The sequence below is a fragment of the Sturnus vulgaris genome, chromosome 8 (assembly GCF_052056855.1).
Source record: "Sturnus vulgaris isolate bStuVul1 chromosome 8, bStuVul1.hap1, whole genome shotgun sequence".
In the NCBI taxonomy this organism is placed as follows: Eukaryota; Metazoa; Chordata; class Aves; order Passeriformes; family Sturnidae; genus Sturnus; species Sturnus vulgaris.
This window is the reverse complement of record NC_142250.1, coordinates 31,183,356-31,198,229: the sequence shown is the minus strand read 5'-3', so window position 1 is coordinate 31,198,229 and position 14,874 is coordinate 31,183,356. Positions and strand designations below refer to the sequence as shown.

The 14,874-nt window shown below is 37.7% G+C and overlaps 1 protein-coding gene across 2 annotated transcripts in view; it reads right to left on the bottom strand.

Moving 5' to 3' along the window:
* ATRNL1 (attractin like 1) overlaps window positions 1–14,874 on the bottom strand; it is a 433,903-nt gene that overhangs the window by 47,514 nt on the left and 371,515 nt on the right. For both annotated transcript variants that reach the window (XM_014872547.2, XM_088169374.1), the window contains one exon: window positions 3,796–3,910. In XM_014872547.2, the coding sequence (XP_014728033.2) occupies window positions 3,796–3,910 (115 nt within the window). The remainder of the gene's footprint in view (window positions 1–3,795; window positions 3,911–14,874) is intronic.

Genomic DNA, 14,874 nt, shown 5'->3' with positions numbered 1-14,874 from the left:
TCAATACCTCAAAGCATGGGATTTAGTTGGCTTTAGTAGTAATGATGACATGGTCACAGTTCTTTTAACAGAATTTATCACATTACCAAGCTATTCTTTCTGTATTGCCCAATATATCACCAGAGCTGTATGAAGACCTTGAAGGAGTTATTCTTGGGCCTTCCACTGGTGATAATTCATAGGCACCTTTTCCTCATTAGGCTATATATTATCCTCCTTTTTCTGGTCTAACTTGTTTTGTTCAATTCCCTTTGCAATGTATAATTTAGTTCTTTCTAGAGAACTGGTTGCAGCTGCTCTCATTATTAGATCTGCTTTGATATTAGAAGAGTTTAAGCTATTTAAATCATGGGGTATGAGACTAAAGCAAAAAAATATGATCTCTAGCTTCCAGTGCATCATAAAACTTGTAAGTCACATATGCATTACACTGATGCATTTGTATTGATAGACATGTGAACCCTACAGACATTATCTCTTTTTCTGGACCCTCTAATTTTGTTCTTATTACACAGGTACAAATGCAGTGAACAAGATTTTAGAATGAAGATGGCACATGTTCTATCAGTCAATCCAAACTGAGGCATTTAACTTCATGTTTTGCATTGATCATTCTAATTTATACTTTGTCTCTAATTTCTTTCACTTAAAAACAGTTACTTCAGTTGCTTCAGAGAAGTATAATTCAATTGTTAGCTTACACCCAAAAGAAAATATAAGTCTGCTGTGAAACACCTAACCTACCATGATGGATTTTGTGCCTTTCTGGCTTTTCAGGATATTTAATTCTATAAATAGCTGCTTCATTCAAAAAATCCCTTTTTAAAACACGAATCATAATGACTAGTGTTTCTTCTTTTTTGCAATAAATTCATTTCTATCAATATTTTGACCAAATCTATATGATCAATCCACACAAAATCAATCTTAAATCACAGATTTTAAGTGGTTTAGCTGTTAAACTTACAGAATTAGGACTAAGTGCTAAACAATGTTGTTGAAAGTCTGTGAAGTTGTGAGTATTTTCTGCAGGAAGCAGAGAACACACAGATCTGCACTGGGACATATGGTCTCTCCTAGAGAAGTTTTTTGCTGTGCATAGCCTTTGGCCAAAGCCCACCATCTGTAGCTTCAACTTTTCTTCCAGCTGCTGGTAAAGGTGAAGTATAGAACATATGCTGCATAAAGAGTAACCTTTACATTAGAGCTTAGTTTATTTGTTGGGTTGTTTTTTGGTTTTGTGGGTTTTTTTTAAATATTCAGAGACATTTTCCAACAACATATTTGTTAATGTAAAACTCGAAAAAGTAAAACTCGAATTCAGAGCTCAAAAAATTAGGTACACAATTAAGAACTACAGTGGAGCATAGGTTATTTATGTAAAGAATTTGCTCCCTCAGTTTTGGAGAAAATGCAGGACAATAAGAATACAGGCTTTCATTCCCTTCTTATGTTTGGGATGTGTGTATTGAAGGAATGAATCCCACACTGTCCCAGTGTGAACTGGGAATGAATATCATTGATGCATCATTTAAACAAAGATGCTGGACACACTGTCAGTTCTGTCCTTGAGAGATCCCAACGAGCTGGAAAATGGCTGTGTGCAAGTAATAGAGGATTCTCTACAGAGGATTCTAATATTACTTGGCAAGACATAATTACTGAACACACGATTCCACCTCAGTATCATTGGTTTTGTCTAACGTAGGGAGACCAACTGCATAGAGAACGTGTGTGCTGCTCAGAGTTTTCACATCATTTCCAAAACCTTGGCAGTGCTCACAGCATCTGCTCCCAGGCAGCCCAGGGTGCTGCAGGACAGGAATGGAGTGAATTAGCAGAGCTACAGGTATGCCAACAAAGTTGCATAATAGCTCCTGCCTGGCCTAGGCATGGTTACATGGACCAATCCATGAGAACCAAAACTCATCATGCACAAGAAAAAATTATTATAGCCACATCATCTAATACACTAATGGTTGAAGCAGCATGGCTGAACACCTCAAGCATTTCCATTTGCTTTTGACCCTGAACAAAGTGAAAGGTGTAGGACTAAATAATTTATATATTTTGAAATACTAAGTGGCTGGCAGCTACCATAATAACAAGTGGAAGAATAGCATTCCAAATATATGCCTGCAAAGCAATGAAAAGATAGAACATACCAGCAGGACAAAACATGTTTAAAAAAGAGGTGTATTCTTTCACAGGTTGAGAAACCTGCAGAATGACACCTCTGATGTGTTGCTGAACCCAAGCCCTGTTTCAAAACATGTATACTGTCTGTGCTTTACACACAGCAAAGATCTACAACTACTTTGCAAAGACTCCTTTATATGGTAAATAGAAGCTGATTATGAAGAAACTAAATGAATACATTTTTACTGTCAATATGTACATAACAGGTAAGTTTGAAAGCAACAAAGAAACTCTCTCAAAAAACATTTTAAGCTTAAATTTCAACAATTACTTTTAATTTCCTTTCATAATGTTTTTTCTTGTTGCAAGACTATAAACACCTTCATTTCTTTTTCATTTCCTTAAAACACGAACAGGGAATAAGCTAAACATCCTTCCTCTCTCATTTCTCTCTTCAGAGCACTCCAGGAAATGTATTTGACAAAGCATCAGTAACACTTTTATTTTCATAGCACTTCCAAAAATGATATTCCAAGCCATAAACAGCATTTTAAGAACTAAGTCCTCATCTCAGAGCTCAGAGGGAAAAAAATATAACACCCCTCTCCCTCAAAAAATGAACTAAAACTCCAAAATAAATAACAGATAGTGATCAGGCCAAAAGAAGAACACCCAGCTGAGCTTATTTCCAACATAAGTCAACTGAGTTTGCCCTCATCATTACTCAATACTTTTTAATCTCTTAAATGGATTTTTGAAGGTTAAAAGGATATCTCTTTTGGCTCTTAATGATAAAAGTTAGCCTGAAAGCATATTTTCTGGTTTATTCCTGCATTTTGGGCACATACCATGCAGTCTACTATTTCTGCAGAGGTGTTCATTTTGGCTCCAGCTCCAGTACACTGGTCACATGTGCAGTGTGACAATACTGTCTACACTTTCTTGTCAGGGCTCCTTCATATCACATCATTATAGACAGCTATTTAAGGGGTTTTAAAGGTGCAGGTAGGTAGCTCCTGTTCAAGGAGTGTTTTATGAGAATGTACTTGTACAATGATCTAGCAGAGAAGGTAGGTCACCACCAGAAGTGCTTCCAGATAATGCAAGTGCTACTTTAAAATGAGCTGGGATCACTTCCAAAGTGAACACCTCCCTGCAGAAGCATTCACTCACACAATTCCAGGCTTTATCTGACAGGCATTCTGGGAAATGCTAGTATTTTAATTGAGTCCCAGCCAGCAAAGTGTTGGGATTTATGGTGCAAACTAGACTGCACTAAATTTTAGCCTGGAGTGAAAATACACACTGGTATTCCCTGTACAGCCTCATTTACAGCAGCTTGAGCTGAAACCATGCAAGTGGCTGCATATGAATTTTTTTTCCCTGAGACACAATGTCGGAGCATATTGACATGCACAGGTACTTCTTCAGGAAGTCCCAGTGCAATGCAGCTGGCTTAATCACTGGGCTTTTTATTTGGACACGACACCAAATTCCCAAGAAAAACGAAACACTGGGGATAAACTTAACATCAGCTTGACCGAGCAGCTCCTCATACCCATCTGCTGCGGCGTTATTTTGGATCTGTGAGGGTGATTTTGGCCAGGCAGAGAGTGCAGAAGGAGGCAGGCACCAGGCCCACCAGAGCAGCCTTACCTGACTGCCCAGGTGGTGGAACTCCTGAGGCTCCCCTGGGCAGACACAAGAACACGGTCAGCACGGCGGCTCTGTTCCCTGAGCACGGCTCGATGGCAATCGGCTTAGGAGCACCCTGCAAAAGGAAGAGACACAGGTTAACCTTGGGGATTTCCATCCCATTTTCACTTCTGCACCTTTAAGTTTCTTTTAAGGCACAGTGTAACAGCGGGAAGATATTTTTTCCTAATTAGTTATTTGCATTCAAACAGATTGTCTGAACCATGTTAATCGACTTAAAAATGGGCTCTGACAGCCCACGCTGCAGATCCAACCAACCAAAAAAAAAATAACAACAAAATTTTACTGAATTTGTATATATATAGCTTGTATATTTTATACTAAACGTAGTAATATCAAGTTAAAGCTTAGAAAACAGCAAAATCTTTTGATTTCACACGGTGTCTGAGAGTAGCCAACTTCCTCATCTCTGCTAAGTATCCAGGTGAAAGAATTCTGCTTCAACAGCAGCCATTACCTAGCCTGCCTAATGCCAAAACTATAAAATGAGAGCAAATCTATATCATATACCAACAGCTAAAGACAGTCAATCCCTCTTGAGATCCCCAGACCAGGAATTCTTTCTTATCTCTATCTGTCCTGCTAAGGAAATGATTTCTTCAAGGCAGGACCTTTTTGATTCTTTTTGCATATGCAAAAAATAGGTGCAATGCTACTATTTATATATGCTCAGAAACTCTCTGAAAATGTTGCCTGTGTTGCTTTATCTTACATAAAGCTATGGTGGCAGTGGTGTTGATGGCAGGGGATTTCTGCTGCAACCAAACTCTCATTAATTCTATTGATAATTTAATTTACAGTTAGCTTTCAACTAAATGGTTGCTACCATATTGTTCTTGATTTACCAAGGACAGTAGGAGCTGGGAAAAAAAGCAAAGCAGTACACAAAGGCATAGAATAATAAGTTTTTAAGATGAAAATTTACAGTGTATCCACATTTCCATGTTTCCAAGTTTTGTGTTCACTCAGAGATAGGATTTCTCTTTTGAGAGCTTAAACATTTAGTCAAGCACTAAAGACATTTCTAAAAGCATTAGGTCAGAATCATCATAAGCATTTCCTTCTTTTTCTGTCTATAAATTTTCTAAATGTCTGTCATGTTCCAAGGCAAAATATGAGTTCAGCATTTTGATTCAAAATTCAAAGCCAGAAAACGTTCTATTTACATAAAAAATGCAATGTATACATAAATGTCAACTTATTCCAGTATTCTATGAAAAAATGATAGTTTAGTGAAGTTAAATAAATTGCAAAGTTCTTGATATAAGGAAAATAAAGGCACTTCCATCATGTAAAGCAATAATCATTTTCTATTTTTCTACCTCCAAGTAACCAGCATTTGTTACTGCTCAGTGAAAAATAGATTTTTTTTTCCTTCATGATCATATTTAAAAGGCATTTCTGTAGATTCTTTTAAAGTGACAGCATTAAAGAATTTGGGTAAACAACTACAACTAATTTAAAATTGCCATGCCATAGGGAATGACAACTTATATTCACCAAAACCTTTACCAAATGATGAAATAGAAAACTAAAACCCCAAAAGCTCCAGCTGGTGTTACTAATGCAAACAAGAGAGCATTTAAGACAATATTCCTGACTTGTCACAACACCAAATCAAACAACTATTTGAAAATACAGAGAAAATGGAATCCTCATTTAAAAATGTAACTCAAAACACTTTATGCAGACACACAACTGAAAGGAAAAAATTTACCAGTATGACTTTTAATTTGGTGATTACTTTCTTATAAATCCAAATGGTGATATTTTCTTTTGCTGTGTAATAGAAACCCTTTGATCAACAGGCCCCATCCTTCTCTGTTTGAAGTTTATACTAATGCTCTTCAAAACACAATTGCAGGAAACGATTTCTGATAAATAATCTTTCAAAGGACTTCATCCAAAAATAAAATACAGTAAGAATTTTGTGCTTATTTAATCTTTATAAAAAAATTATGACTGCAAAAGCAAGGTGTCTTATCTTACCTCTCATCATTCAGGTTCCCTAGCAAAATAACACAGTAGCATAGAGCAAATGATAATAATTTAGATAGCCTAAGGTTTGTCAGTTGTTTAAAGATAAATACATAACCATGAATCAAAGTTATTTCACAGGGACATAACATGTTCTCTGAAATGTGCCATTTATCATGCATTTCCCATGGATTTTTTGGAAGAGATAAGGCACAAGTTTGTTTGCCCAAAGCAGTAATCTACCATGATTTACTTGCTAGAATTATCTTTTTTTCTTTTCCCCTTGTACAGAAAGTGACTTACATTTTTTGCCAAAACCTCAAATGACAGTCACAGATTAATAAAACTTTATCAGTGGAAGACATAATAAACAAACACTTCTTTGATAAACTTTTACTCCTATATTCCCTTTTTTACACATACTATGACAGAAAGAGGTGTGTCAGCTGGGAAGGTGAAAAAGAAAGTGGTAGAAAACTATGAAGGAATAAAAGGATCAAAGAACATACATTATTACTTATAGGGAAAAAAGAAGAGTAACTCAGAGGATATAGAAAGAAGAAATAAGTGGAGAAGGTAGAGATTAAATCAGGCACTAAAAAAATATATATAAAGTTTTATCCACAATTTAAGTGTGTATTCATGCATTTATTCACAGAAAATAAGCATCAGGAGTTATCTTCATGGGTTCCTAGATTTTTATTAGAGAAAAGGCTCTACATTCTCCCAACCTGAAAGTCCTAAAAAGCCAAAGTTCAGCTGCCTGGTGAGTTTATGAGCTTTGGGAAGAAATAGATTTGGGCTGACTTTTACCTTTTTCGTTCACAGGACAGATGACAATATTACAATTGCTGGCAGAATAACACATGGCAGTGTATGCCATGTCCATGCTTTATAAAAGAAAGCAGTAAAAGAGGTGAGTATATTTATTTAAGTATCAAAAACCCCTGCAAATCTTGCATTATTGCATTTGTCTGTTTGGGAATTAAAGGGTTGATCAGCTTTAAGAGTGAGGCCAAGGAGAAGCTGGGAAGAGGATTCTGTCCCCTTGGGTGGGATGGGCAGCAGAGAGCAGTGGCCTGAAGAGGTGAGAAGAGCAGGAGAACAAAGACTCGGGGAATGTTCATGGAGCTGCTCTAAGTGTTCAGCATCTCCTTGGGCAAAATTCACTGAAACTTCAGCACCAATTTGTATCTATGAAAATATTTAATACTGTGAATACGGGAAGATGAGAATTATAAAGTGTTTTGGTTCTATTTGTATTCCAAGAAGTGCTGCCTCTCAGAAGTGATATAAAACTTTCGATTTTCAGTACTAAGTAATACCTCTCTATATATTTTCTTCAACATTCTAAGCTATGTGCATCCAATTTTTAAAAGTGCATTATTATACCATAAGACAAATACTTCATGTAAGACTAAATGGCTCCAAACTCATGCCAAAAAAGCAATTAGAAAATTGAATCAAGGAATTAAGGATTAATGTGAGCATGTTACACCTGTCAGAAGCAATAAGTATTTTGACAAGAACAGAATAAAGTTTGACAGTGTGCACAAATACAGATCTGATATATAAATCAAGTATTAAAATGCAAACAGCTATGCATTAATCAATGTAATGTTTCCTAACTAAAAAGGTCTTAGTAGTACTTACAAGAATTCATTATAAAAAAACTTCAGTTCTTCTAAAAAACTGCATGAATTATACTTTTTATTGTATTAATTATGTCAATTTAAACTTCGTTTTTAATCATATTATTAAAACAGCATTAATCTGGTGAATTTCACATAAATTAAGCTATATACCTTGGCAAATAAACAATCAGATCTGTTGTTGCAACAGATTACGACCAGACTCTGAATGCAAACAGCCACTTTTCTGGATTTTTAATGTGTAAGACTTCAAAGGAGGGGGAAAATTGAAGAAAAAATAAAAATAGAAGACTAAAAAGACTGTGTCCTCTGAAGAGGTAAGAGATGGAGAAAAGGAGGAAACATAAAATTCAGACTGTTATATTACAAGTATTCACATCTTCATTTGGTCTTGTGCTTTTCCTAAATTCGTTGGTCATTTTCTGAGTTACTTCATTTATTTGGGATACACAAGTCTCAGATTCCAAAATGCACTTGAGTACCTAGGTTGGATTTTGGTCAAATTCAGATGCCTAGATGCAAATTCAAAAGCCTCAAAAACATGTTAGTCTTACTATTAGTATTAAAAATTTCCCAAGATTTGAAAGCCCTCTCTACCTGCCAGGCACATTTTGGTCTCTTCAGTGTCCACTCAGGATTCACTGGCATTCCTGCCCTGGATCAAGGTAGCTGCTCCCAAAACATCCTTATCAAATCAGGTTTCTACATTGCAGTTGTGGTCACTTTCTTTTAAAAGACAGTAGAAAGCAGAGATTAACTCTGGTTTTTTATGGTAAGTGGATGAACCCTGGCTACCCTGTTCTCCTTTTACTAAATGCATGTTTGAGGTGAAATTCTCCGACCTATAATTAAAGATGAAGTGTCAAATGCTGTGGTTGTTCTAACCATTTTCAGTGCAGTAAAGGCAGACTTCTCAGCCATGCTAAGAAAGAAAAGAAAATTCACTCTCTCAAAATCACAGAATTCCACTGATGTCATTTGGCTGGAGCTTTTCTGGCTATTTTCCTGAAGAAACTTCAACTATCCCTTGTGCAGCAATCCTTCCAGGAGAAGGCAGAGTCCCACCTGTAGACCACCTCCATCCTATCTCCACCTGATCCTTTCCATGGTCATTTACCAAGAGAATCAAACCCAGCAGTATTGTCAGAAGAAAGAAGCAGAACTGTTGGCTCCTCCCAGCAAAATCCCACCACTTTCACAGCACCTGCTGCCCCAAGGGGAACCTGACACTTCCAGAATGCTGGAGCTAAGGCAAAGCCTTGGCCAGAAACAGAGCCTGCCATCAGCACTGCTGGCTCTGGAGACTGTCAGTGCTACCCCACATTACTATTCTAAGTGTTGGGTGAACTAATGCTCATCAACCAACTTTTGAGTATGAGCTTCCCGTCCACCCACAAGTTTTGACAATTTTCTCCACAGATTTATTCAATGAGTAATGAGCATTAATGATAGTGCACTACGAAAAAAAAAAAAAAAAAAAAAAAAAGCTTTCACAAAATATCATTTGTGTGAGGGAGAAATATACTTCAGGAAACACAGAATAAATAAACAAGGCTGGTGTACTGGACATTGCTTGTGGCTGGTAGGGGAAACACCAGTTTTTCATGTGACTCCAGGGTTTTACAGAAATTCTGAGCATCTACTGAAGACTTTCATTTAATACACCACATAAAGTTCCTCTCTTGCAATTAGTGAGTGGAAAGCTTCACCTCATTTAAACCTGCAAGAATGGCTCAGAGCCCGAGTGTCCTCAGCACTCTGCTTCTACACTGCACCTTCTTTTGCCTGAGGATTTCTAAGTGATTTCTAGTTTTGGCTAATGAGGTCCTACTAACCTATGAGAGATACATAACCACATTACCAACAGCAGCAAAAACTGGTGAACTTTTTGCTGTATCTCATAATTCTTCTATACTGGAAGAGACTCGAGGCAACTGCCTTGTTTCAGTGACGAGTCACCCAGCTGCCCCAATTTACTGGGAGGACTCCACCAACCCTACCAGCCCTTCAAAATGAACAAGTTTTCCCTGAAAACTTCTAGCGTGTCTAATAAAGCTGAGATCAATATGCTTATTGATAATTAAACGCAACCCAGCCAAAATTACACTAATATTTCTCATTATTTTTCCAACAGCAAATTATCTTTCCATTGTAATTCTGTCCCACTGTTTTTGCAGAACACAAATCATTAATTTCCTTGCTTCAAAATAGAAATGGAAAATTCAGACTTTACTGGAACATTATTTTCCATAAGAAAATCAGTGGAAATGAACAATAAATAGAATACATTATGATTACAAAGCTGTTATTATGGCCCCAGTGCACCAACTGTATTGTTATCCTTCGATTTATTGTATTGCTTCTCTATCTCAGCTCTAACAATTTTTCATGCAGTCTTTTCTGAGTAGAATATGGTTGTTATTTCTGTACTGATCTTAAATTTATATATTAGTCTTAAAGTGTTTATGCTCAGAAGAGTCATATTTTTAATGTAAGAACTATGTTTATTTGCAACAAAGTTACTCTCAGTTAATCTAGTAAGGGACTTCATTTCAAAACCTAATACTTTGACATGTAGCATTTCATTAGCAAGAGAGTTATGAATTGACATTTTGATTAAAACTGATTTATTAAGACCAAGCTACGGGAAACACCTGCAGATGCATTTATTTTCAGTGGGATTTCCAGAAAGAACTCCTTATCAGGTTTGCTCTTCAGCTTTTGTCCTACTGCCTAGAGACTGCTTTTCCTGAACTGTGACATCAGTATGCACCACCCTGGAATTTTCTTGATTTTCACGAGTGGCTGAACAGAGCACAAGACATTGAAGATAAGTTAAAACACAGGTGGCTGCAAGGAATGCAACATTGCATTTCTTTATCTGTGTGCCCATGTATGCAATTCCCTGTGTCCTCATACTGTTAAATAAACTTGGTTTTACTTTACTACTACATCTTGCCCATTAATGAGGGTAATTCCAGGTTAATATGGAAAATATTGAACATAACTTAGAGCGGATGGTGTGTGTAGTAGTTGTACTGGATTACTGCCAGAGATATCCCCTAGAGCTTCCAGAATATTCCCCTATTAAGCTCTATAAGTCTGATTAAAGGTTGGCAGTGACAGCGTCCAGTTTGTGCAAAGAAATTTATCTTGGCAGCATCCAGGTAGATCCTGTTGGGAAAAGCACCTGAGACTCTGTGTCTGTGGCATATACCAGGAATCATGTATCCCCAGGTACCTTCCTGTAAATTCTTCTGACTGCCATCCTGTAAGTCAAAGTGGTGCTGTGCAGTGAAGTGATGCTAATGGGCATTTGTTTCCCAGATGGGCATATCTGCTGGATCTCCAAGGATTAGAAATGAGAAGTAGAGAATTCTATTATTCCTTTACAATTCAGCCTTAAAGACTCATCTATGAAAACTCATTTCCCTGGGGATGAATGACTGACAGTCCATCACTGTTTGAGCTTGGGCTGATCACTTCAGAGCAGAGTCACTCCCGTATGTCACAATGGGTTAATTTTACCCTAGACTGCCTGTAGAAGAGGACATGGTCCCCTCAGAGCCACTACTAACTTTCCAGGGTTGGGAAATAAAAGGTAGAAGGCAAAATTTAAATTCTGCCTCACTTGCAGGCTGACAGTGTGGCTGTGGTAACAGGCAGGGCTAGGAATGAGCACAGCACAGGTTGCTTTCATGGGGAACAAGCAAACTGAACCAGCTGCAGGCTTTTGAAATGTCCATGAGGAGCCCAGAAGGGCTGTCCTTTCCTCGGGGGGATCTAAAGTTTCAATCTATCATTGTGACAATGAAACTCAGACAGAAGGCAGAAGTTCTGACTAACAGTTCCTTTTGTGACTGCAGAGACTTTATCCCTGTAGCTCTGCAGCATCCTAGAATTATAAAAGATAAGGTTTGATCATCATTTAGGAGATCTATGCCAGACGTGAGGGTTAAGGAAGGCAAATGTCCTGAAAGGATTATGCTGTATTTTGCATTTCTTGCAAAATTGTAAAGAAAATATAGTATCCTGTATGTCATCCAAAATACAGTGTTAGTGAACTTTTCCTCAACAATGCCTTTTCAAGTTCTTTTTTAACCTCCTGGCCATATGCGGGATGCCTTGTGAATGATAAATTAAAACATTTCTACCTGGAATTGTAATAATAAAAAAGAGAACTAAATCAAGACATTGTGAAAACTAGCTGTCAGCAGAAGGGATTAAAGTGCAAACTTGGCAATATTGTTAATGCAGGAAAAAAATGTTAATGGCACCAGAATAACAAATTACTTTCTATGATGTCAACTTACACAGATCACAGACTAGGGAATGTAGGGAGGACACGAACCAAAGTCTGAAAGCATGATATAGCTTTTATTTTCATTGTCCATGCCATGGCCCAAGGACAGCTGTAAAGTGTGTACACCAGAGCCAAAACCATTCTGAAACAAATGACCCCTATTTAAGATTTGAAAATCTATTTTCATCCCAGTAACTGCACGTGGACATTGTGGATCCAATCGTAGCTGCTCCAGCAGCAGGAAGAGCAACGATAAATAAAAGATTTCTGTTTTCCAAGGAAAAGGTGTGAGATGGCAGGAAAAGGGAGCCTGGTTTTAGATGGTGGAAGCAGCAGCATGTGTTAAACTGCTTTGGCAGTGGTTGCTGCCAGCAAGGAGAGAAGGGAGAGGGCAGGTAGGCAGGAGTGTGAAAGCACAAACCAAACTCTGTGTAAGGTGCTGCAAGATGTGTCTCACTTTCCTCTCTTGAGGACCTCCATCACCTACTCTGACCATTCACCAATGTGAAAACATAAATGAATAATTTTTCACTCTAATCTTATGAATTAATTCAAATCCTAAATATCAGCTACTTAAATCAGCACAACACTTGAGTAGCAGCAGAACTATTTTGATTTACACCAGCTTCAAATCTGACATTGTTATACATTTATTAATTGTGTCCTTGAAAAATCCTGCAAATAAACTCAAGCTCAAGTATTATCACTTAATGTTGCTTTCTAAGATGCTCCCCATCAAGATTGTTAGTACTTACTGTGCTCATATTCAGAATATCACTAAAAATGCACCAAAGAAATGGAAGCTACAGGATCTAATCTGACAAATAATTAGACACATGAGAATTAGGGCTTGGAGAAACTTTGCATTAAAGCAAACACAATTACTTGCATGAATGAAACTACTTATTCTTGTTACTCATGCTAGCTCAACATATCTGACAGAATATTTAGATATTTTTTAAAGATACAGATTATTTACTATTAAAAAAAGGAAATAAGTCTGCCCCTTTAAAATATTACAAAACCTGTAAAATTTTTACTAAGTTAGTATAGATGTACAGTATAAATGATTTGGTGAACCCCACCTAAATGGAAAATAAGCGGGTCTTCTTTTTTGTTTGTTTTTTGTGGGGGGTTTTGGGGTTTTCTTAGGTTTTTTGCTTTTGTTTTGTTGGGGTTTTTCTCTTGTGTTTGTGCGGGGCGTTGTTGGTATGTTGGGTTTTTTGTTTTGTTTTTTTTTTGGTTGCTTTTTGGTGGAGTTTTTTTTTGTTTATGTAAGGTTTTTGGTTACCATATTCCAAGCTTGTTTACACTCTTGGGCATTGCTAACTGAAAATGAGTGCTATGGAAATACAGCCGAGCTCAACTCACCCTTCTGTTCCAGTCATATTTCCTATGGCACAGCAGAACTTTTAATTATGTCACATATTTATTATTCTCTTCATTAAAGTGGTACTCAGTTACCCCCAACAAAAATCATGATTCACAATAAATTCTATAGTCCCAATCCTTATTGCATGAAAGTATTTATTTTGCTTCAGAAAATGTTCTCTCTTAAAATTTTACATTGCAAAATTTAGCAGCAGTGATGATGATTTTAGTATCTTATCTTCAAAAGAAATACCATTCTCACAGCAGACTGACCACCTTTTTGAATGAGTTTCTTTGAAAATTCACAAATTTGTGTACTTTTCATTGGAGTTTCCCTCACAGCTTGCATTCCATTGAGATTTGTACTCTGTCCATACATTTTTCCATATCTAACCAAATGATTTCTCTTCCCCTAAGTTTATGCATGAAGTTTAAATCACTGAAAGTCTAAAGCAGAGTAATGTTTGTCCTGTGCATCAGTCAACAGAACAGTATAACACATTTACTTTTGGTCTCTATGTAAACTCTGATTTATTTTAGCTGTGACTAAAGGATAAAGGGGCAGATAACACATTTTGCCATTATTTTCTGATTCCTCTTCCCTTTTCCCACCCCTTCCCAACACCTTTCCCAGCCCTATGGAAATAAATGCTCTGTATCATGCCACTGGCTAACAATAAGCAGAAGGAGCAGGAACTTTTTTACTTCATCAAGGGTTGAGATTTGAGCTCAGTCACCAAGCAGATGTTATTTCTGAAGCTGAAAGTATTCGTGATGATTGTTACTATAGAAACCAAGCTTTGTAAAATATTCCAAACAAACACTTCTTTATTACCCTGGGCTGTGACTACAGTGCTCTGCATTAAGGCTGCATCCCACGGTAAGTTTTCAACTGCACACATTTTCTTTCTGGTTATTTGCTTTCAGTAGTAACCACAAGACAGGGCTTCTGTAGGTCTTAGAAGAGACTGTATCACAGTACCAGCCATCCATAAAATGACACACACTGTACCCATTCAGCACTAAACTCCTGTCTCTTTCATTTCCCCCCTCCTGTGGGCAGCCACTCACATCAGTGTTTCCCTGTTCAGCAACAGTGAAAAACAGGAACCCACTGCTAATTCCTGTGGTTAGATCAGCAGCACAAAACCAGCAGTGGTTACTAAATGCCAGCCCCAGCCTCTTTAGCAATTAAACCATTCTTCATTCTTAGTAGACTTTGTGAAGCCCGTGCGTCACACAGAAGGCATCTCTCTGTCACGTCATAACCACGGGTTTGAGACTTGCTGCTCCCTTTGTTCATCCTCCTGATCCCAGCTCCAGGGAGGAACAGCACTGCAGGATCCCTGGCTCTGAGTGCATCCCCAGGGAGAGGGCACTGATGCCACTGCTGGGTGGCCTGGGAGCACCATGGCCCGTGCCAGTGGGAAGGGGCAGGTGAAATCCCATACCTGTGCTTGGGACTTTAACCACCTCTCCCCCTTGCTACAACCCAGCTTCCACAGACGGGGAACAGGGCAAACTGCAAGCAGAGGTTAAGAAGTGGCAGCTGGATTCTTATAACACAGGGAAAGGAAAACTTAAGCTAATGCAAGGAAATGAGAAGGAATTTTATTACAGAATGAACGTACCATGTGGACACTATGAATATTCTTTGTCTGAGGCCTGTCTCCTTCTACAGAGAAGTCCGTATAATAAATACCGTAGGATAAAATG